We start from the raw sequence: 25,736 nt of genomic DNA on the forward strand, positions 1-25,736 counted from the left end.
GATGAAATACAAGATGTGCTATACAACTGAAAGTCCATTCACAATTTACCACGAAATGTCTATTCCTGGTCTCTGATTTTATAAAATAAATTTCCCCCCAAAAATGTAACTTAGTCCATCCATCCATTCATCCATCTAATTCCGCTTATCTGAGGTCAAGTTGCGGCGGCAGCAGCCTAAGCATGGAAGCCCAGACTTCCCTCTCCCCAGCTACTTCGTCCAGCGCCTCCTGGCGTTCCCAGGCCAGTTGAGAGACATAGTCTCTGCAATGTGTCCTGGGCCTTACCCGAGGCCTCCTACCGGTCGGACGTGCCCTGAACACCTCCCCAGGGAGGCGTCCGGGAGGCATCCTGACCAGATGCCGAAGCCACCTCATCTGGTTCCTCTCAATGCGGAGGAGCAGCGGTTCTACTCCGAGTGTCTCCTGGATGACAGTGCTTCTCACCTTACATCTAAGTGAGAGCCCAGCCACCCTACGGAGAAAGCTCATTTCGTCCCATTGTACCCGCTTGTCCTTTCGGTCACCACCCAAAGCTCATTACCATAGGTGAGGGTAGGAATGTAGATCGACCGGTAAATTGAGAGCTTTGCCTTTCGGCTCAGCTCTCTCACCACAACGGCCCAATGCAGAGTCCGCATCACCGCAGACGCCGCACCAATCCGCCTGTCGATCTTCCCTGACTCGTAAACAAGACCCCGAGGTACTTAAACTCCTCCACTTGGGGAAGGATCTCATTCCCGACCCGGATATGGCACTCCACCCTTTTCCGAGCAAGAACCATCAACTCGGACTTGGATGTGTTGATTCTCATCGCAGCCGCTTCACACTCAGCTGTCTCAGCCCTAATCCTGCAGCCACCAAACCGGAACCCTTCAATGCTCTGGCTGCGCCTAGAAAATCTGTCCATAAAGTAATGAACTGAATTGGTGGACTAGTCCAGTGTGACTTATATATGTTTTTTTTCCTCCTCATTGTGCATTTTTGGCTGGAAAAAACAGTATAATACGAGCCATTTCAGTAGCAAGACATCCTTGCAGAAATGTTGCTGCATGCTTTGAATGGGAAAAAGTAGCACCATGTGGTGGACAAATATGCAAATTTAAACTCAAAGACCAATATTCCAAATTGAAATCTTAAAATAAGGGATTTAACTTATTTATGTTAAGATAAATGTGCGATCAAAATTTCCATTTTTAATAGGTCGTTTCTTGTCCTACAAATGTGCAATTTTTGGCCATCCAATCATCACATTCCTGTTTTATCTCAATGATTCTAGTGTCACTCTAGATTTGTTAGGAAACTGAATGTATAGACTTTACACAATAAACACCAGCGTTAATCTATCTTCATCTCTCCTCCTCTCCATCCAGTCAGAGGTCAGCCAGTGACCTTGTTTGCGTCCAAGTCATGTTGTCGCTGAGGTCTCTGCAGCCTCGTGCTGCCACCCGATCAGCCCGCTCTCATCCTCGCTATTGATCGCCTTCCACTCAGCCCTCAAGGACGGAAATCCAAACCCATATTCCAAACCACAGCCTCATCACACACAAACACACACACAGCTTCTTTCGTCTCTGCCTCTCCACTTTTCTCTTTTATGGTTTGCTCCACCTTTCATCTACACACACACACACACACACACTCGTCTCAAGGTTGCAGTGACCAGAAGACCCATGAATAAATAATAAAGTGGGCAGGAATCACTTTCACAAAAACCATTTACTGTCCTATTGTGTTCTTGAAGAGGCCATGTGAGTGTGTATATTAGTGTGTGAGCGTGCGTGTGTGTGTCACAAGCAAAGCTTTGTGAGTGACACTACAACGTTTTGTTAACTAAAAGGCTCGCTGTCCTGGGAGTTAACTTCAGTCTTGCAAAAAACGTGTGACCTTTAGTACTCTGTCTTCCTTCCTTCCTTTTGTTCTTCTTTCTTACCTCCTAGTTCCCTCCTTTGCTTCTATTGCCCCTTTTTATGTTCTTCCATTCCCATCCCATCCCATGTTTCTCTCCTCTCCACTTCCTCAATTCAGACCTTCTTTCTAACCTCCTGCCAGCCCTTATTTTTTCTATCTCCCTTTTTGTCCATTCTTCCTTTCCCGTCTTTCCTTCCCATGCCGTTCCATCGTTCCACCCTTGCTTCTGTTTTCTCTTTTTATATTTTATATTCCTCCTTTACGCCTTTTTTGAGTCCAGTCTGCTCTTTCTAAACTACTGCCCGACTGTCCTCCTGCCTTCATTTGTCTCTCTTTTTTGGTCTTTCTTCCCCTTCTTTCTTTCTTTCCCATTCCATTCAATCATTTACTTCTTTACACCTTCCTTGGTTACTTCTTTCTTTCCTTTACTTTTCCTTTGGGTCCTTTCCTTTCTTGTTTCTTTCTTCTCCCTTATTATACCTTCTTTTGTCTTGTTTGTTACTTTTTTCCCCATCAGTAATTGCTGAGACATGGAGAAGGGGTAGGATTAAATAGGCTCTACCTCTTCCAACTCCATTTCAGACATGCTGAATTCTGCATGTGTAAACATGATGTTCCTGAAACAAATAAAACAATTTTAAAAAATGTCCTTTTCTAACATTTTTGCTTTCATTTTCCCTCCCTTTCCTCCTTCACTTCTTTTTCTTCTTCCCTTCCTTCCTTACATCTTTGTTCTTTGCCATATTGACGTTTCTTATAGTTTTGTCTTGCTGTTAATGCTCTGTATTATACAAAGCAGTGCTGCCTTGAAGTATAGGTTGTTGCAGTAGCTATGATGTGTAGCATGTAGAAGAGGGATGAACCTGATAAGAAGGATGAAAGTATCATAGCTGTCGAGAGGATGGGGGGGGAGGAAAACATGAAGACAGAGGCAAAAACAAAGACTTCCAAGTGGGAAAGTGATTTGCTGTGAAGAACTGCACAACGCGTGAAGCAAAAAGAAGATGCAGTCAAAAAGAAAACTGATTAAAATCCTGTGTGGGTGCATGGAGCTCTCTTTTCAATTCAATCTAGCTCAGGCAAAGGTAAACAATCGCTCTTGATAAAGGATTGGACAAATCCTCAATCAGCCTCATTCTTGCCAAAACAGGTCTTTATTGGGCCACCCTCACCTGCCTAAATTGGATCCTGCTTCCAAGAGAGAGAGTGCTAAAAGCAAATGGAAACATCTACATCGTCTCAGAGAGACAGAAAAGATGTGAAAAAGACACAAAAAGCACTCCTAATCAGGACATCTTATGATGTTAAATAGAGACATTAAATGTGGCACATTGCTGTTCCAAAGCCACAGAGGATATGGATAAAGTATTCTTGAATGAAGGGAAACCACTTAGCTAATAAATTAACTAGGAAGCTCTTAAGATTCCGCATGGGACCTTCATCAATAAATGCATTCAAGTGTTTGTTGGGGTATTGTCTCTCTGATGGCTGAATACATAGAGAATTATGAGGGCACGCTTGATAAACTGGTATGCAGTCATAAATAATAAAGTAGCCAGAACAGACTGTGGAATGGCCAACACCCACAGGCACATACAAACTTCTGTTAAGAACAAAAAAAAACAAAAAAAGACATGCTAAACTTTTATTAGAGCAAGTTTGGTGTCTTCAACTGCTGGATTGTTGAATTTCTGGGAATTCAAGGAAATTGTTTTAAGATAAGTGTGTCCAATATTATCAATAATACTAAAACTGAAATTGATCACCGTAATTTCCGATGTATCAGCCGCTCCTGTGTGCTCTCTAGTCCGGAAATTAAGGTTTTTTATTTGCATTAAAAGATAAATAACAGGGCTTTTTAAAATGTGGCACAGTGAGCATAGCTGGTTGAAAAAATATATTTTTCTTTGTTTCTCAAGCTGCTGTGCCTCCACTGAAGCCTCCTGGCGCCTCTCAGCGGACGTCTGTCTCACACTTAGAAAACTGTTTTGCTATAACATAACATAACATAACATAATTTCAGAATAAGATAACCTTCCTCCCTAGTGCTCAATCAAGTTGATCAATGTAACTTCTTTTTACGTGTGCATGACAGTTAAGAATGTCAAAGCGTTGCTTGTACACTTCATGGAGATTTTATGATGGCCACAGTTGGAGCCTGGAATGGATTCATTACATTCCAGTTATTTCTTATGGGAAACATTTATTCCGAAGCAATTGGAGGTCCACCATTGTCAATGGTCTGCCTTGACATTTAAAATTAAACATACCATCACAAGGAAAGAAATTCTTTTTTGGGGGAGAAAATCATTTGCCTTTAACCTCGCTGATTTTATACAATATTGGTAGATATGGTGTTTTCAGTCACTTAAACTGCTCAAAAGGACAAATACTTTGCTTGGTAATGACACATGAGCTGGGAAAGAGGAGGATGAGGAGGTATAGAAAGATGTAAAGGCTGGCTGAACAAGAGCTCGAGTGACGAGCATCACATTATCAATACAGCTGATGGAGTGCAGTGGAAAGTCAGTATGCCCAAAGGGAGACAGAGGAGAATGCTGCAGTTTGCTAATCTTGCACAGCACTCTGGCACAGAGGTCAGCACAACTTCCAATCACTATACTATAAACTATACGGTAGTCTAGTTTCTCTGTTCTACACTCAAAACACAGTTCTTTGGAATATGTTTCATATTTCTGTCTTAGTGCATTTTGTACAATACAAAACTTGACTAAACTTTTTGAGAGACAAACATACCGTTAAAGTTACACAGAAAACATCTGAATTAAAACTGCCGTGATGCCACACAGGACATCAGTTTACCTCATGCAGTTCTTGCTCTTGTTTGCTTTTACTTTGCTTTTGTGTGTTTTTGTGATTCCAAAAGATTCCAAAAGAAAGTGCAGTCTCAACAAGGATTGTTAGGAGTAGAACGTGAGAAGAAAAGAATAGGACACGTTCTCCAAACCTGCTGACTAACAACCTGACAAGGGAGCAGGGGTGGACTGGGACAAAAATTAGGCCCTGGACTTTTTGGTGCAGACTAGCCCCGTCCCTCATTATGAACCTCCTCTTGTTTATAAAAAAATAAAAAACACTGCCTAGGTTTGGGACCTAACGTGCATTTCTGCATTGAATGGGAGCAGCATGTACAATTACACCAACAGAGACTGACAGCAGAGTGGCTGAATTCTGCGGTTTTATTTTCTAATTAGTCACAGAGCCTCGGACTGACTTGACGTGTCACGGCACCGATGTGCATCCTTTGCTGTGCCAGCTCACCCTCTCTGTTGTGTCTGCAGCGAGCCAGCCTGGGAGATTCAGTTACGGTAGTTATCAAGGCAAGGCGCAGCAATAAATAAATAAAATAAGAAACCACCGTCAATTGGCCCATTATTTCACCGCCACATCCATCCTAAAAAAATATGTAAAAACAAAGCTTCACAATGTTAAACTATAAAAAAATAGTGTCAAATAAAACCTTGCACTCACCGAAATATAGGTCAGTGATAATTGGACACCACATGATTTTTAGATATCAATACATTATTAACTTAATAATGCTTCTTTGGAGTAATTTGGCCCAATAACTATAGCCTATAGCATCTTGCTTTGCAGCTGGTGTGTGTTAGAAGGAAAACAGAAGGCGTTCAAGGCACTTCCCACGCTAATTAACGAGCGTGACGGTGGTGGACACGGAAGGAAGCTATTTTTATGAGATTTCCAAAATTTCTGTACTTTGTCATTATCTGTGGAGCAGAAATTGTGCGCATATTTTGCAAACAGCACATCAATAATGACTTCCATCGCAAATCATGTCACAGGATGCAAATGCAGTTAACATCAGAGCCACTCAACAAAACTATGATATCCGTGTCAGGCTCTTGTGTCTGTTTTTTTTCAATATCCAGGATTAAGTCATCAATCAAAAAAGACCAAACATTATTCAGAATTGATTTTATCATCACTACCTCAATAATGTAACAATTAAAACCATGGAATTTCCATTTCACCACAACTACCAAATTCAAAATATACGCAGCAGATCTCTGTACTTTTGGATATGTGGTTTCTTCTTATGAAAGTTATGAGTTAGGTATGAGGTACGTTTTATTCTTTTTACACTTTAGAGGGGTTAACTTCTTTTTACGCTTGTGAGACCAGACACAGTCAAGTTTAGATTGAGCAAATTAACAGCTAAGCTAGCTAATGCTTCTTTTGTAATTGTAATAATGCTTTAGTTTTGTACATCACATGCTGCACAATTCAACATGTCAGAAACATGTCCTCTAAATGGTCTCTTAGGCTACGTTCACACTGCCCAATTGAAATTTTTTGCTCAAATTCGCTTTTTTATGTGGTCGTTCACATTACCAAAAAAAATGTGACTTGATAATGTAAACGCAAAGCATCCGGGAGGTGGCGTGCAAGCGCAGAAGCATCACGTGCATTTCCGTGTGTTTACGGCAGTAAAGCACGCTGCAGTGTGTGCTCTCCTTAACACGTTTGTGGCAATTCCGAGGATTTTGTGCAACGGGAGTCCATTTTTTCTTAACCAAATGATTCCAAGTAGGCGATTAAGAAGAAAGAAATTTTTGGCTATGGCAGTTTGTGCGTAATTTGCTGCGACATCTGTTCCGAGGAGCGTGAGGGTGGCAGGAGTGGTGGGACATTGCCGTGAGCTGCTTCACTGAAACTTTTAACAATTTTTGGATGACTAGAAGAACTTTTGCTACATCGGTGAGTACCTTTATCCAAGTCTTGCAAGATAAACCATGCCTTTCGATGACATATAGGTCGGATATCCGCGACCTGACTGTTCAGACTGCAGTAGATTGGATACATATCGGATTTATACTGACATACAAACGAGGCCAGAGTTGCATTTGAAAAAATCGGAATTGCACTGTTCACAATGACATGAAAAAAATCAGACACAGGTCCATTATGAGCAAAAACAAAACCAGAACTGACCTGCAGTGTGAACGTAGCCTTAGTCTGAATTGAACTCCTGGAATCAATGCGCTTTTGATCAAGATAAACCTGTTTGTGTGTATAATGGTGTTGTTTTCTGATCACATCATTGCACATTGTGCTACTGTGTGCAGGAACATTTCAGGGCAAACGGTATCATCCATGGTCATCTTAATGCAAAACAAGCATTAAACCTTTTTTTTTGCTGTTTTCCCCAGTAGTGTTTTATCTTTCAATTTTATTGTTATTGTCCTACCACTCTCTTATCTTATAATTTCCTCATCTTATTCTATCTATATATTCTAACACAGGAGGGTTTCATTTACACAGTGTTTTATTCCTTACTGTAGGTTTCATTCTGTATTTTACACACTGTTGGAGATAGAAATAAACAAAACAACAATAATAAAAGTAATGCAATAAAAGTTTGTGTTCCCTTTGGGTATTTTCTGCACCTATATTATCTCCTTGTATTGTTTTATCAGCTTATACTAGTATATTGAAGATTTAATCATACTGTTTCCATTGTTGTTGCCTCCCATAGGTTTACATCCTGTTGTAAAAGCGGAATTTTAGATTTGATCTGTGCAGGTGCACCTAAATTTGTGACCATTACCACACTATGATTATATTTATTAAAATGATTTTTTCCCCTGATCGCCACAGCGAGTCAATGACATGAATGGTTTTGGATCAGTTTTTACCCCGGATGCCCTTCCTGAAGCAACACTGGCCGGGAACTGAACCCATGCCCTCTGCCGTGAAAGGCAGCAGCTTGTCCTATTATATGATTAGTATTGTTCAAATTCTTTGAGTAAAAAAAGAAGATATACCGGGCAAAAAGTCCTGTAACACACACACACACACCACTTACATACATATAAACACAAACAGAAGAGAACAAGGAGTCGACACACAGGGCTCTGTTTTATTCATGTTGATGTGATGCTAGTGGACATGCACCCGCGAGGAACACTGCTTTTCTCACCTAACACACACACCCACACACAACGCACACAACCCCTCTGCTAGCTCTCTACCCAGGAGTTCAACACAGGACACCAGATGTTTCCAGCAATATCTCCTATTTGCTCTATTTTCCTCATTGCCCCCTCAGCAAAGCAGGTTGTTGGTTTTTTTAGTTGTTGGGTTTTGTTTTTTTTGGTTTATTTGTCACAAGGCAATTTTCACAGATTCTTCACAAAGCTGGTGTAGCATGCAACACAAAAGGAACTGTTTCGACCAAGAGGCAGTTGTGTTTGTCAAAAAAAAAAAAAACATGCACTTGTATTCAATGCTCAATAGAGAGAGCACTTCCAGTTGGAATTCCCTCAAGGGACAGAGTGGGGGGGGAGCTGTGACAGAACCGTCAGTCAATCCAAACAACACTTCCTGCATGGAAAAGAAAGTCATCTGTTGTCAGGGGCAATGCGTCAAAAGGTGCTAATTGCTGGTGATGCTGAGTCATTTATGTGTGCATGAGCTTCCTGTCTATGGCTGTCATCAGTGATGGAAAGGATGTTAGTAGGAGACAGTTCAAAGAGGTTGAGGCCTGCCAAAACCAAGAAGCCAAACACCGAATTCCAATCAAACCAATACAGGGAGCCTTAAAATGATGTTTAAAATTGTTTTTAGTAAGCCCTCGTGGAAACACGACATTAGCTTTAATGAATTCTAAGTAGCTGTGTTTGCCCACACGAGCGTGTGGCTCCAAAAACAGCGTACAGCGTGTTTTTGGAGCGAAACACACTGTATCTCTGTACGTTAAATATCACGTACAAGCTAACATTAAGGAGTGGGACAGGAGAACACAAACATTGCATAGCTATGTGAGCTACAGTGGTTACATTACAGTCACATTTTAACAGCAACGTCATGCTAGTTTAACCTACAAAGAAAAACAAGATGATCAAACTTACAGCTCCCACTTCTGTAGCTGACGGACAGATAGGCTTTAGATTTAGGATGTATAGCAGAGCCTGGAGAGTGTCAGAGGTGGTATCATGTATATGAGGAAGGAAGTTTTTCTTTCAATGACGTCACGAAAACCTGGAACTTGAAAAGCGACCATTTGAGCATCTCTTCTCTCAAAAGTAGGGCAAAAACAAGTGACGGAGATGACAGATGATCCCCACGTTTGGTACTAGAACAGTGGTTCCGAAACTTTTTACATTCACGTACCCTTTCAGACATTTGACTTGAATCCACATACCCCCTACTGCTGCACATTTAAAAAACATACACCATTTTTACATTTTATAGTAAGTAATTCTGGTTCAAAAAAGTGTAATGTGCATGGTCAAATTTTGATAAAGGTTCTACATGAGCACTGATAAATAAGATGTGAATTTTTCTTGGAAATGAATAAAGTATCTAAGTATTTGTCCTACATGCCTTTTATTTCATTCCACTCGCTCATCCTGACACGCACATACAGTACATTGAAAGGTTTTCACAGCGCGGGGATTGGAACACCAATATAAATTAAACCCTCAAGATTAAACGCCTAAGATCAAACTCTTTTTTCTCTTACTTCACAACATAATCATCAAACTTACTTACTTATTCCTATAAGTGACACAGAGCAATGAAGGACTTCATGCCGTGTGTCCTTCCTTCTTTCTGCTAAGACTATGTTTTTTTAATACTGCCATGCTTTTATTTTGTACCTCACTGTACAGTGAACAAGAAGTCACCGTGTGCGTGTTTTAATGCTGTGTAACGAGACAGTCATCACATTGCTCTGCCTTATGATGTTTTGAAGATATGCGGCACTTCATTTTTTGTTGCCCCTGGCCCACCGTGCTATGCTTGCGTATACCTGAAGTCACAATAGTTTGACGAGCATGAGCATTCCATGCTTTGCTCAAGACCGTTACATTTTCCTATGCCCAGTACGACTGAAAAAGATGGGCTTCAGCGCGGTATGCTTGCTAAATATGCGCGGTATAATCAAAGTGATCATTTCTGCCGGCAGTTATTAATGACAAATGCCACATTACGTAATAGAAAATACGAGAACAATTCACAATAATCCACCAAGTGTAGATTGTTGCAGTGGTGTTGTATCACAAAGTGATGAAAGAAACGCAGTGTCTGTTTCCCACTTGGAGATATAACTGTACAACTGTACCGAAGCATGGTAATGGGAGTACTGGTGCTATTTGTTGTCGTCAGTGGAGTAGCTTCTCTTGATTTTTTTTTCCGTTTAACAACTTGTCAGTGCTGTGATACACTCATAGATGCTTGACATCCAATTTAGGAACATGCCTGTACCTTTTTGGCCTTCTTAGACAAATATCAGTGCAGAAAACTGTGGACTGCGTGAACTGAATGACTGAAATTGGCTATCCTGTAAGTGATCACTGAAATAACTATTCCTGGGTGAATCTTTTGGTATCACGTAAATTAGACATAGGTTTGTCCTCAATCAAAGCCATTCATTTTTATATGCAGGCGTGGGTTTTGGCTTGTCATTTACCACATTTCTGTTCTCCACTTAAAGGAATACTGCACTTTTTGGGGGAATTTTCATCATCCACAGTCCCTGCTTAAGACAAGAACAGATGTCTTTCTCCTTTCAGTGCGTTCTAGATTGTCACCTCATGCTAGAAGTTTTTCAGTAACAATGCGTGTAATGACGATTCACCTATTCGCCTAACATGTTACTTACAGTACAACTCACAGTATTTTGTTCCTTTTAAGCATTACGGAACTTCTTTCCTGAGCACATTGATTTCATAGCAACTAATGCTACTTCCATCAACACCAACAGCATAGAAAGTGTTTGCTACCACTAATCATGGCAGACTTCGTGAGCGCCGACAACTACGACTACTTTGGGACCAATGAGGATCCAGAATCTTTTTGATCGGGGTGCACGACTTCATACCAATAAATCCGATAACATTATAAAATAGTGTCGATAACCGGTAATTTAAATAAACGCTCCAATGAGGCAAAATTACCTGTCCTGTGCTGTAGGTATGTTAGGATGAGCGAATCAAGCACTCCTTTTCTCCTGCCTGTGACTTGCAAACTCACTTGCAAACAAACGTGGTATAGAAACGCCTGAAACACTGCGTCACTACAACGCCCGAGACTTGTTCCTATCGCCACGGCGTTTGAAAACTGCAAATAGTTTTTCTAAAGCGATTTATGATTTCATCATGAAAATGGTAGAGCTGGGCGACCAGCCCTTTACCATAGGTGAAGACACCGAATTTGTCGGCAAGTAAACCCCTTGGAGCCCCGGTTTGTACTTCCGAGCCGCCGCTATTTTGTTTTGTTAATAGTAGTGATGTCATGATATTTGGTAAGGACAAATCTACAGGTACAGTATGTCAAATCCTACTTTTGTTTGAGGAGTTAGACGTTTACAATATCTGTATCGGCTCGAAAAAAATATTGTGCATCCCTACTTTTTGAGCACGAATATACGGAAGATGAGCTACAGGTTTTTTAGAAGCTGAGCAGGCAAGAAGAGAGGGTGAAACATCGGTGTAGACGGGGTGGTGTAAATGTGGAGCTTGCCAAGTCATTCCGACAGGTATCAAGTGTTTCTGCTGCATTGAATGGCACACAGTGTTACCACCGATGGAAAGGCTTTGTGTATCTGGCGAGAAGGACACTGTTTCCAAGAGATTGCATCACATGAAAAAATAATTGTTATCGCTAACAAACCAGTGGTAGACACTTTTTTTCCACCTACCCAAAATCAAGTGGAAAAGACGCCTCAGGCCAGCTGGACCAGATGGACAACTGTCCATTGAGTAAGCCACCGTGATATTGATTCTGATACATGGAGGACAGAGTGCCTGATATCACAGCTCTATACGCAGTTGATCTAGCCGTGTCACTACACCAGAAAAGTTAGCTTCTACATTAACATTGGTTAACATGCAGGTCATGGCATAGATGTATTTTTAAACATTTAAAGGCAAAATAGGTGAATCCTCTTTACCTGCATCGTTAGTGAAAAACTGCCAGCACGAAGCGGCTATCTAGCACGCACAGAAATGAGAAAGACATGTGTTCTTGTCTCACACAGGGACTGTGGACGATGGGCAACGCTCCAAAACACTGCAGTGTTCCTTTAAGGGCCTCTGAGGACAAAAGCCAGCATGTGTGACCCATGAAGCCGCTGCGTAACCATTTGTTGTTCTTCTTCACTTCTCTCCAGTGGCCTTTAAATGCAAAGAGTTACACTTTTCAAGTGATGCAGCAAAGTGAATAAGAATAATCTCACAGCGTGTCATAAGGATTGGCTTTTCTTTTAACTCCCTTTTGGTTGCGTGGAAACAAAGAAGGCAAGGGCTGGGAATGTCAAATGCCTTTAGTGTTCACCTGAAAAGCTGGAGCTGGAACACTGAAGATGAATAAGTGAATTTTAGCCGGGGCAGGGCAAGTTTTGCCTGTAGTCATCCATTAAATGTGTTTACATCTACAAGGTGATGCTTGACTCGAACTCAGTGAAATATTGCCAGATTTAACAAGGCGCCGGTGCAGCAGCATCAATATCCCCAAGCTTTGCTGGAGTTGTTTATGAAAAGCAGCACTAAAATTACACATCAACTATATTTACTCCCACTAAGAAACACGCAAGAAACATATTTTGTTATGAAATCCAGCCATCATGTCAACAAAAGTTGTCTCCATCACATCAGGGACCACATGCTTTTTTGTCCAATCAAAAAGTCCCAACTGCACATGAGCAGACACTTGTGACACTTGCATCTCGTACTCCTTTTCAGACAAGTTGAACTGCCAACTGTAATCACGAGATATTCCTTAATGTAACCTATTACGCATGTCTGACACAAATAAACCGTACCACACCACTTTGGAGACTGTAGTGAAGGAAATCTAAAGACACCAATGATTGCGTAAACGGCGACTGCCAATGACAGGACGAAAACGGGCATTAAAGAGAAACAGAAGCCAATGCAAAGCGGAAGACTCTATGCTCAACTTTAGAATCACCATTGGAAATGGCTGAGGTCTGACTTTGTTAACAAAAAACAATATATGAATGTTATTGGATTGTTTTTATAACGTGTTACCCCCAACATATTTGCTTAGAAATGCCAATAATGTCTTCTGTCTCCCATGAAAGGCAGTCTTACGAAACACTAAGGAGATCCTTTAACATGCCCAAAGATACTGTAACAACCTGGCAGTCGTGTAGCGCTAAAGAGGTTTGTGATTTTCGAATGTCTTTGAACGTGACATGTGTCCTGACTGTGTGTGTGGGTGCGGGAGGAGAAGGATGGCTCCGTGCTGATGTTGTTTCGTCGTGGTTTGGCTGACAGTTACCTGTTTTGTTTTTGTAATAAAGAAATTGTTGATCCATCATCCATGGTTGCTGACTGAGTTGATTGACTGGAAAACACTGCCCCATAGGGTTTCAGCAGAGAATTGCACAGCACACGCTCAACCCGGACACAGAACTTCCAAAGGGTCACAACAGTGTCCAGAAGGACAGTGTAGTGACTACTCACAGAAGAATAAACCGACCTTAAAGTGAAACTGCACTTGTTTTGGGAATTTTGCCCATCTTAAACAATCCTTATGTGAGACTTGAACACGTGTCTCTCTCTTTTCTGTGTGTTCTAAAGATCTAAAAACAGCTAAAAAGAGGCAGCTAAGAATACACGTAATGGGATGCATCTATTACACCTATAAATCCTTCTGAAAAAAACCTCCAAAAATCGCCAACAAAGCACCATTTACATAATCTGACCTGCATATTAACCAAGCTACAGCGGCATTATCATTATTATTGTTATTAACATTGTTACGCCAAAGAACTACTTAACTGCAGGAGTGACACCTCGCCACACCACACCAGCTATACTCACCGGCCAGTGACTAGCTTCACCACACACTCACTCATAGCGCATCAGCGCCACGCTCACAACGCGTCAGGTCACTACCGAAATGAAACGCTACATATTGGAGCTGCTGCCGCTGCTGCTGTGTTTTTGTTTTACAGTTTGGAAAAGTTAATGTTATGTGTAGCGGTCGTTTCTGTGTCGCCATGTGAAATCAATGCGCCAAGGAAGGAAGTCCCAGGAATGCTTAAAACGACCAAAGTATGGCAAAATACTGCAAGTATTACATGTAATCATGAATATGCCTGTTGCTACATGGTTACAGCAATGGATGGAAAATGATAAATCGTTTTTGGTGATTATAGTAAGGATAGATGCTTCTGATGTCACACAACCCTGATATGTGACAGGATAGGAATTTGGCGTGTAATGGCAATTATGCTCAAGGTTATCAGCGTCTATTAGCCTTACTTTGAAAACGTGCCTCTAAAGGTGCATATCTGTGATTCAAGCAAAGAACAAATACTCTGCCACACCAGCTGCAGGAGCTCACCTGTGGTCTCGGGTGTCCTTTCACAATGCACTGAAGCACGAGCGTGTCTCCCTCTTTGATGGTGTAGATCCTCTCGCTGATGTTATCGTCCTTGACGTTGCACGCAGCGCCCGAGTGCACAATCTGGGCGTTGGCTGGCGCTGTGGGCGTACACACAAACGGAAAAAGAAAAGGAGGAAAAGCATATTAGAATTGGTAAGATTTCTGAAGCAGGCAAAGGTCAAAAATTGCAAACTGTAGTTTTCTGCTGAAATAATATCTGCTATATGTCGCATGAATTAAGTCCTTTGATGCTCAATTATGTCTTTTCCGGGAAGTACTTTCTCCAGCCTTCTGACTGACTAAAATGGGTTTAGGAGCCATGCTACTCTGGTATGCATTTGACAGTATGCATGGTGTTTGAAGTAGCATTACGGAACGGCTATCAATATTTGTGCAAGAAGTGTGAAGGACAGGCCACTGTTTGTTTACACCACTACAGTAGGTGGTTAGGGGTTATCATGGTAATGGAAGAAATGTTTGAAATCCTCACAAGTTATTTCTTTAAATTAAATTACATTATTTTTATTGGCAATACTGAAATAGTCTATTCTTCTCTCAAAATGGAAGAAATATCTTATTATTGTCCACACTCAAATCTATCGAGCATAGTCTTCCCTTGCTAGAATGCCACTATTCTCAATATGCATGAAAATGCAATACACACCATCTTGACTTATGTCTCAACTGATGAAACAACGCACATGGTCATTTTCAGGTTTACTTTATCACTACAATGCAACTCCCCGAAAGGCCTCCAGTGACCTATGAAGAGCCCTGGCATGCGTGCAATTAGCATCAACTGCCCTCTGAGGGGAGACAGAAGACAGGAAGGGGGGGGACAAAACAGCGGGTGAGGAGGGAAAAAGGCCAGAGAGGAGTGTTAAACCCCCCCCTGGGACAGGCGCAGAAGTCGGGACATCACAATGATGTGATTAACATTGATACACACAGAGAACAAATCCTCACGGTGCTCAAACAATTGTTATCATTGAACAGACAGCGAGCGGGTGGGCGGCCTGTTCACCTTAAAGTTTCAAGTCAGATCAAGTGTGATGGAATGCCTCAACCAAGTTTGGGAACCGTGTGTCTGCTTTGCCAAAACAGCCAAAAGACAGACTTTTGTTTTAAACCAATGCACAGAAAAAAATGTGGAAATCTTGGGAAAAAGATATGAAAACTGAAAGCAAGCTGATACCATGCAACTGCATTGTGTATTCAGGGGTGCGCTTGAGACCTAATGTTCTGCAAAGTTTAGATTTTATCATCATCTCTGTCAAATATGATTATATAAACACTCACTGGCAGTGAGTTGCAGCCTTTGCAAAGAAAATGCTGCACAATTTCAACACCGTTGGAGATATTAATGAATTATTTTTTTCATGTAGTTAAATAAGGTCATCAAAATGTTACAAGCGCTTTTGAGTACGATGCACAAGACCAAACGCAGCCTGAGAAAACCTCACAGCAACTTAACTTTCACTCGGAATGTGACAGAGATATAAACTGCATTGCGATATTTGCAACTTCACTCGCTCTTCATTTAGTATTACTATTACATTGAACATTTAACTCCTCTTTCAATTTCTTCTGCAGCCCGTTTAGGCGGCAAAAGCACTTCCACCTGAATCATGCTCAACTACTACTGGTATAATAAGCATGTCAGCAGCTCTCAACTCAGCTTTACCTCTAAAAATATTCAAGTCCGACAGACAGAATTGTTAATAATCAATAATCCCTTCATGATACCTATCCCAACAGTGTTTGCAATAATTGCCATTACTTTATCTGCAGGAGAACTGGATCAGAACCAAGAGGTTAGGTGCCCTGCTTGAAGGGCATCTCGGTAGCAGTTGGTGTGGGAGGGAGGGTCATGTCTTATGTGTAAAGACTGCAGCTTAATATATGCCACGTGCACATTAGCATACTCATAGATCGTTACATGCAAGCTTTCAAAGGATAGCACCATTAGAAAGAAGTCAGTTGCAGACATGAACGGGAATACTGTATAAGTGCAAAAGACAGAGAGCTGATATAAATGGTGAATAATTGTCTCCTTAAAGCTTATTGGCGTGTCTGCATTAGTTTGCCTCTCCGGAGAGAGCGAGGTCGGACAGAGCGGCGCCTCTTGTCTGATCCCGCCTCCGGCAGCTTGGCAGCTTTAGCTGTCTGATCGGCGCGAGGAATGACGGCAGAGAGGAAGAGACGCAGGAGAAAAAGAAATGCAAGAGAGAGGGAAGACAAACGGCAGGAGATGGAGAACGAGGGACTGAAAATAGGGCTGAACAAATAACTTTACCTCTGTATTCCCCCAAACATGTCTTGTAAGCTTTTTTTTTTTTTTTTTTTTTTAGCAAATTAGCATGTTTGTCCAACAAACTACAAACTTTCTAAAGAAGCATCGTCATCTACAATGCACATTGTCCAATTGTTAAGACATGCAAATGAAAATGGACTACAACACTTGGCTGCAACCAGTAGAGGCACTGCTGATTCAGTGTCAACTACTTGTTTTTCTTTGTTTTCCTCAAGTTGCCAGAACTTCCCTTCTGGTCTTCTAGCACCTCCCAGGGTTGGCCTGCCTCAGACTTTGAAAACCACTGCTTTAAAAGTAACAATTCATTGTGGCTCAACCACACACATGGAAGAACATCACACCCAAACAGTGTTGCTACATAGAATGATTGACATGTAAGACCGCCCAATAACTGCATGAACAGCCAATGACATCACAGTCCGACGACACTGCAAAACAGGACTTCAACAGGAATACCAGCCACTGTGCAGCAGAAACACGTGAAAACCCAGGAAGAATCCAAAAGTGGACACGTGCAGGTAAAAGGCAGCAGAGTGTCCAAACTTTTACCACCAGAAAAATGGAAGCATCCGGAAGGTCACTTTCATATTTGTCACCTTTTGTTTATTAAACATAGATATTATTATTACACCTATGGATTCAGTCCAATAGCTCAGTGCATTTTTGGTCTAATAGCTTCTCATAGAAGGCCTTTTTGACATACACTCACATAGCACAATCAGAGTTGCACAACATGCACTTTTGAGTGATAGAGAAATACTGGAAGAGGCAGAAGCACAATGGATGTATTTTCCTCATTCACACAAGCTTAACTCTAACTTATTTCTTTCTAGAGGGTCACGGCAACTGCTATACAGACCCTGTGGACTTTCATTTTGGGCTCTTGATCGAGCTGCCTCTATTTCTCTATTTTTCACTACAATTTCAAAACCTTTTAAATTGTGTGAACATTGGCTACTTCTCCAATAGAAACATGGTCCAAAGAACCATGAAGAAAGACTAAAGAGAAGCAATACCTTTACATGCAAAAAAAACAAATCCAATGAAGGCCATGATGTAGTTAGAAGTTCAGCGTATGTAAAGAAAGAATGTCTTTGTGTTGTCTGCATCAAATCACACAGTTGTTTATTACAGTTTTTTGGAGTGACTCTAATCCTCTTTTGTAGTGTTGGCTGGATGTAATTGTAGCTTTAAAATATGCCGCGGGCCAAAAAAACAAAGCTGCAAAACACAAATGGACCCTGTGCCGGACGTTGGACACCCCTTCCTTGGCAGAGCCAACATTTAGATTACTGAATGTAATAAGTAAAATGTCATCATCAAAACCTAAAAATGTCAAAACAGAAAGACAAAAATGTACAGTTTTCAGAAAACCCACAGAGACACATTCCAATTTAGTCATCTTGAGCCTCTTTTGTTATGTTATCAAAACCAATAGGATCTCTATCGTCAAAGGACAACAAGCCATCAAAGACAGGTTAAGATTTGAAAAGGACAAGGTGGACTAAGGCCAAACCCTAACCCTTCACTGTGCTGTACATTAAACAAAGTCCCTCCTGTAAACCACTGCAAAATCTCTTACGGGCGTGTATCAAGTCCATCACTCACTGGAAGCTGCTGTGCAGGTATTCAATCCATTCAACGCATCCATCGACCAGAAAAATGCCCCAGTGGATGCTGATTGAATGTACTTGGTTGGAAACATGAAATGCACGTTAGTTATGTGAGCAACAGAACTATCTGATTCATTGATTCCTCAACGCACGAGGGGGGGATAAGACATCTCTCTTCAAACGAATGATGAGGTTGTTTAAAAACTGCTGGTTGTTGGGTTGGTGAGTGTGTGTGTGTGTGTGTTTGTGTGTGTGTGTGTGTGTGTGTATGGATGCATGTGTTTTGGTGGAGGAATTCCCGCGGAATGGAACATGAGTGATATGCGTACTTTATATTCGTTACTTTATGGGAGCTGCTCGTGCATGCACATGAGCGCTGTCTCAATTCCCTTCATTCACAAGAGGCTGTTGAAACACTCTGGCTCTTCCTCTGCTATCACAGCGGGAAAGGAAAGGAAAGGCTGAAATAGAAAAGGAAGCAGGGATATAAAGTGTGGGCCTCAAACTGTGTTGATCCGACAAAGAGATTCCTATGTCACATACCACCAGACAAATATAGCTGGTGTCATGACCCCCCATTGAACCGCCCAGAGCCCCTTTCGTGATGGTTCAATTGGGAGCTCTGGATATCAAAACATGTCTGGTGCATTGATTTAACATTTGACCTGACTACTAAACAGCCACTAAACACAAAAGCCCTGCCTTAAATGACCTTTTTGATGCTTTCATTCAACTGCAAATTGCTGTGAATGTGCTGTATATGTACTTGTACACAACATTATTACATTACACACAGAGAATGCAGTGTTTCCCACAGGACTGTGATCTATCTGTGGCATTGAGTTGCGTTTACATAATTGGCCATGACGCAAAACGCCAGAGTGGACATTGTAACTCAGGCTCAGTGCTTGTGTGTGGATGGGGAAAACTGAGCTTTTTAGGTTTGTGTCATAAGAAATGCATTATCTTATGTTTTAAAAAGGTTAAAAATTTAACAACAGAACATGGAGTTATTGACTTACGGGTGTAGTTTTCACTTTGTGCAGGGGTGTACGCTTGTATGCGCTTTAGAACACACACAACCATTCATGATGTTTCCTGGGCTCCGTGCAGGCGTGCGCTTATGTTAAAGCTAACGCACACGTCACTGCACAGCCAATATCTCACTGTATTGCTAAACAGATGCGTTATAGTCACTTGCGGTATGGTCGTACTGTATAAGGTGTGTTAAGAAGCTGTGTTGTAATGCCATCTACTGGGCAGAGTTGTACTGACAAGCTACAAAGACAGTTCCATAACAATGTGCTTGTGAGTGGGGGTGGCCAGGTAGTGCCAAATTAATAAAAAATAAAAAAACACCAAGTACCACCAAATCTATCGTGAATTTGTCATTTTCATTATTCTTTTCATAAATAACTGTAAATGAATGGTATGATGATAAGAACGACATCAAAAATAATACAAAACAATGAAGATTTTTGTCATTAGGTATTATATTTTTTTCTTAGTGTTTTACAGATATGCCCACTTTTACAGATTTGCAGAAAGCCTCCATAACTTCTACACCTTCACTGTCATTGTTCATGCAACCATTGGCCGGTCTACACGTCCGTCATTATACATAGCACCAGTTATTGGTCTGCAGTTACAGTACAAGATAGTGTATTAAGTAAGTGTATTATTGTTTAATTATCATTGTTTCTGTTTGCTAGCCAACTACAAAGGAGGAGACATTTATATTACAGTTTTTCTCCACTGGTTTGGCTCATTTCTTGAAACAGGAATTATATTTTCTAAACTCTGAGACCATTTGGCCAAACAGTCTTATAGTTCAGCACAACAACTTAGCTCACTTGCAAAAGCTTATATCGCTCCCAAAACTGTTCACTCATGCTTCAAAGCTAATTCCTTTCCGGTATGACGAGACGGTACCACCAAAATGCAAAGATAATTGCTTTGGCTCATTTCCCGAAACAGACCGGACTTTTTCCCCAACACTCTTGGTTCTTTTACCAAAATCAACTTGGATGCTTCAGCACAACACCATGTTTCACCTGCAAAAGCTCATATCTCTCCCAAAACACTTTCCTTCCCATATAAATTGTCAGTGCCACCAAAATGCATTGCGAAAGCACTGCAAGTCTAAGACATTTGCAATTTGATGAAATGCATGAGAAATATAATTCTGTTGTGAACAATTGCTAAGTTGTTTGGAGGTTTGTCCATGTTATTTGGTTTGCATGAACATGCATGAAGGTTACAATGGAATAGATCTCATGAATCATCCTTTCACAGTTCCACATGTCCAAATGGAGTAGAAAGAAGCAAAGCTTATTTAATCCTACCCCCCATCCATTCCACATCTTGTGCATTTCATGTAATATTTTTGATATAATAATCAGTGTAATAATAAATAATAAATAATAAGCATGACAGAACAATCATTGTAATGACCAAGACTCTTCTGCCTTGTATTTAGAAAACATCAACTGCTTGTGTTGTTTTTTGAATTTGCTCATTTCGTTACATTGTTTGAGTTCCTTACGAAATCCGTTCCATAATTTAATTCCACATACGGAAATGCTGTGGGTTTTCAGCGTTGTTGTCACATGTAAGTGTTTTAAGTTTAATTTTCCCCTAAGATCATATTTCTCCTTTCTGATAGAGAAGTACTGTATCACGTTTTTGGGTGACAAATTATTGTGAACTTTATGCATTATTTTAGCAGTTTGAAAATGTACTAAACCGGCAAACTTTAATATCTGCGATTTTAAAAGGGTTCTGTATGTTCTCGCTATACTTATGAATTATCCTCGCCGATCTTTTTTGCAGTGAGTGAGTAAAGATTACTTTTATAATTATTGCCCCATATCTCCACACAATACGTTAGATATGGTAATGCCAAAGAACAGCAGAGAGTGTGGAGTAATTTTTGATCAAGAACATATTTTGCTTTATTCAATATTGAAGTATTTCTCGCCACCTTTTGTTGTATATATTTGATATGGGATTTCCAACTCATTCTTTCATCTATTATGATGCTCAGAAATGTATTTTCTTTCACTCCTTTAATATCCACTCCGTTTATTTGTATTTGATCCGTTCTGCTATTTCCAAATAGCATTGTTCTAGTTTTACTTAGGTTCAAGGATAATCTGTTTCTATCAAACCATGGTTTTAATATGACCATTTCATCCTTGACCTTTTCAATTAGTTCTTGTGTGCTTTCTCCAGAACAAAAGGCAGTGGTATCATCCACAAAAAATACCAACTTTAAATCCTTTGTCACTTTACAAATGCCATTGATGTACAAATTCAACAGTTTTGGTCCCAATATCGAAAATGTTATTTCTGTTTCAAGAAATGAGCCAAACCAATGGAGAAAAACTGTAATATGCTGGATCTGCAGTGAATTTGGTGGTTAACAGACATTTTTGGATAACAAGGAATAAAACAAATTACAAATGTTTTCATATACTTACATCAAGTACTACATTAATGAGCGCACACTAGCCAACTTTCTTTTTTTTTTCAATCTTGGCTGAATTTCCTTTGGAAAGATTGCAAGGTTGTAGGAAATAGGAAGAAAATCAATAGTATAAATTGAATGATGTATAGTGTTACATTTAATAAGAGTCACACAGCTTCTGTAAAATAGTGCAAGATGTCAAATGTTTAACATTATTTATGAAAACACAAAATATTTATTATCTTTGATTTATTATTGAAGTGCAAAAAGTATGTCTGTAACACTGAATGTAGGCTTTCAACTAACTCCAGTATTGTTTTGGCGATACTGTATGTGATATATCTGAAATCAATAATAAGAGATCCTTTCCTCCAAGATGTGCAGAAAAACAAAAAAACTACTACTGTTCTTAAATCTTGAGGCAACTACAACCCACAAGGCTATGGTAATAAAAATTGCTTCACAGAACTCATCAAAGCCATTATCCCAGCTAGGTCGAGGTCTAACTGGGGTTTGGAAAGACTGTGGGGGTTAAACAAAGGCTTACAGAATGTTTTATTCCAAGAAATTCAAATTCATGAAAATGAATCTGCTCATTGCTGATCAAATCAAGGTTACACCCTGGGACAAAATAGACCAAACAAATAAGACATACAGGAAGCCACTTTAACAACACTAAGTCATGTCTACATAACAGAGTGGCTGAATCAAGCGATGTCATCAAAACTTTGGACAAAACGTAACTTTTACTTGAACATGTGTGCTGCTCCTCCAGGATGTAAAAGATAAAGGCAGCGTCAAAGACACGAGAATGACTTAGATCTTTGGCGAATAGAAGATGAAGACGTGAGGAGAACAAGGAGTGGGAGGAAGATGAGCAAGGAAGTGAAGAGGATGAACATTGGAAAAAAGTATCATCCACAATGTCTGTAGGTGTTAAATATGCTGGCTTTGATTATGAATACATTGAGGCTACGGAGGAAGTAAATGCAAAGACAGTATTAGGTTGTCTCTAATTTGATGTAAAATGAATAATAATAACTAAACCACTCCATAAAACACAATAAGGTACAATGGGTTAAGGGAAAAAAACAGCTTAATGAAGACCAGACGAATAATAAAGAACATTAAAGGTCACATCTCAGCGGTTAATTAAAAGCAGTTCACAAGGTTAGAAGCTGGTCTCAGCTTTCATCAACCTGGGGGGAAAAACTGAATTGTGAAATTGTAATGGAACAATAATAAACTTGTTTTTTTTACTTTATTTTTTTTTACATACTGGCTAAGAGCCAAACAGACATGACTGATACATAAAGATCAAAATCGGGTGGTCAAGTTAGCCATTAAATTATGAAGTACAGCAGAAGGATTTTAATGTAGAATATCATGGCAGCACTTTGACAGCAAGCTTTGTGCAAAAAGCTTGTTTTAATTTGTTATCTTTTGGTACAAGCTGAGAGAAACATATCACTTATCTCGACATCGGTTCCTACTAGAGGTGTAACGATACGCACTAGGGGTGTCACGAGACACTCAGTTTACAAGACGAGACGATGCACGAGATTGGGTGTGCAAGATGAGACGAGAGTTTAAAATTACTTTTAAGAAAAGTTCAATGAAAAATATAAAACTTTTTTTTATTTTTTTATTGCAATCTACTGATTTAATTTCGACTACGTTCCACTCTTCTGGACTCTTTGTGTATGTTACCAACCCGCCCCCACCCACCGATAAAAGAGACTGCATGACTAACAAAAGGGCTCACTCCGTTCATGCAGTTCTATGGAACAAACGTGCCACGGTGCTGAAACCAATACACAGAGTGAAATCACCTTTCTGCCTGTTTGGAGGCGAGACACGAGGAAAACAGACGCATGCACGTGCCAATATATTAAGGCAGGCAAAATGACCAAGTTCTTTTTCATTTATTGTGTGATTAATTAATTCATTTATTATCGTCCCAGACCTAAAGCCCACAAGACTTTTTTTTTTTTGAATGAGAAATCTTGTCACATTTTAATCTTGCGAGATCTTGTGGCACAAGATCTTGGGGTACCCCTACTACATACATAATCATGGTTCAGTGTGCACCTTGGTTTTAAGATCACGGTCTGGTTCATGTTCAGTCGAGTAAGAGAAAATCTTGATGGTGGACAAGGTGGCAATGAACTACGAATCTACAGGTTAATTGGTTCCAGACCCAACCGTGATAAGTACATTTCTGCAAAGTAGGATTTAATATGTTTGTAGTTAGAGCATAGAAACCCAGTTTGTGGCCTTCTAAATACGGTTTTTAACATTATGAGAGCCCTCCAGACATGAAATAACACCCTTATAGTCACCTTTACACTCACATTACCCAATATAGTAGACATAATAACAGAAAATAAGATACATTAGACATAAATAAGATATAACATAGACTCACGGATTAGTGCTGGGAAAGTTGCCTGATGTTTCTTTTTTTCTGGACAGCGTAATTTCTGCGGTTGCTATTGTCTCATCAACGTAACATTGCTGACACCTAATGACCAGTGTACAATAATACATATCACGTCTCTGAATGCATCTTCGGAATGCCTCTTCTTTGTATTTTCGTTCATTTAGCCATTTTTATGCTTGGAAAAATACTTAATTTAGGCCAAGAATAGGTCAAATTTCTTTAAATATGGATATTTTTGACTGACACAAAAGCAGCGATAAGTTATTAAGAATGTATTTTTAAAACCGTGATAGAGTGAAGCCTTGAAGTGGCGAGGGACGACCGTATATCGAGTTTCTTTTTACGGTAATATGAGACAAAAGTATATGTTTGTATTTTTTACCTATTTCAAATGTTTGTTATGTAAATATTTGCTATTTACCATTAGAATTATGTCTGATCAATATCCAAGGAAAGTGTTTCTAAAAAGTTTTTCGCGGATATGAGATTTTTTTCCCGTCCAAACGTATCAATTATTGCAGAATCACTGAATCACTGTATTAGTGTTATTGCGAGTTCCTATTTGATTCTCACCCCTGTGACCAGAGCAGAGAGCTGACCAACAACTACAACAAAAAACCAAGCTTTTGTCGGGTATCGCTTGGACTAGATTTAGTGATAGCCTTTAGCTACCTTGGCCGTCCTGAGTCATACATTGTCCAAAATGAACATTGTTCTTGCTCATTAGTTGTTTAACTAGCCAACATTGAATTAAACTGGACATACTGTGAGCTAAATCAAGCTCTTTACAGAAGACACGACTGGATTTAATGGGAAAAGAGAACCCCTCGTTGTCTTGATTGTGATATTGCTTGTATTGCACTTTTACATCTCCAGCCATGTTACACACTCCTGTGGGCCCGCTCAGTTGTGAGAAATAAGAGGACACAGAACAAACGAGCAGACAAGAACCATTATCCAGTAAGGATAAGCGATTGTTCCGATTTGCTCCCTTACAACATCCCCACCAACCTCTGGGTGTCTCAGATCATCTGTTAAGACAAGAAGCAATGATGTGAGCAAAAGACAGAAGAGATAAGCAGCTGGTGAAGAGATTCAAAACTACAGCATAGGTTCAACTCCCTCGACTTTGAGTATGTGTGCGTTGAGCCATATGCCACCCAAACCTCCTTAAGGTAGAACATATGGTGATTCCGTAGCACCGGTATGATGAGGAGAGACACGGAAGAATTCTCCATTTTCCATGACTGTTCCTGTGATGGGAGAGGAAAGCGGAGGCGGCTGAGGCCAACGGGAAGATAACCTCGGGATGACAGGAAGGGAAGGGGAGAGGGGAGTAAGAGGCACTTTATTTCGGAGGCAAGCACGGAGGTCGTGAGGCCTGCATCATCTGTCTTGCCTGGCTGTCGACGTGACCTAATTCTACTCCACCATAATACGCCAACTCATTTTTAATGATACACGGAAGTGGATAACGAGATGAGTGCATGAGGGAAAGGAAATGCAAGGAAAGAATTGTTCGTGTAAGTGCAGGAATGCTGAGGAGTCGTCCACAATGCAGCAGCGGTCAATCCAGGTGAAGTGGG

At 40.4% G+C, this 25,736-nt stretch overlaps 1 protein-coding gene across 5 annotated transcripts in view; it reads right to left on the bottom strand.

Annotated features, from left to right (window-relative positions):
• The window catches only part of LOC129178146 (MAM domain-containing glycosylphosphatidylinositol anchor protein 1), a 214,328-nt gene that overhangs the window by 141,062 nt on the left and 47,530 nt on the right, over window positions 1-25,736 (bottom strand). For all 5 annotated transcript variants that reach the window (XR_008569757.1, XR_008569758.1, XM_054770068.1 and 2 more), the window contains exon 3: window positions 14,270-14,409. Coding sequence is in view for 3 of the 5 variants with exons in the window: in XM_054770068.1 (XP_054626043.1) it covers window positions 14,270-14,409 (140 nt within the window). In the remaining 2 variants the exon portion in view is untranslated. The remainder of the gene's footprint in view (window positions 1-14,269; window positions 14,410-25,736) is intronic.

Source organism: Dunckerocampus dactyliophorus, chromosome 3 (genome assembly GCF_027744805.1).
Source record: "Dunckerocampus dactyliophorus isolate RoL2022-P2 chromosome 3, RoL_Ddac_1.1, whole genome shotgun sequence".
In the NCBI taxonomy this organism is placed as follows: domain Eukaryota; kingdom Metazoa; phylum Chordata; class Actinopteri; order Syngnathiformes; family Syngnathidae; genus Dunckerocampus; species Dunckerocampus dactyliophorus.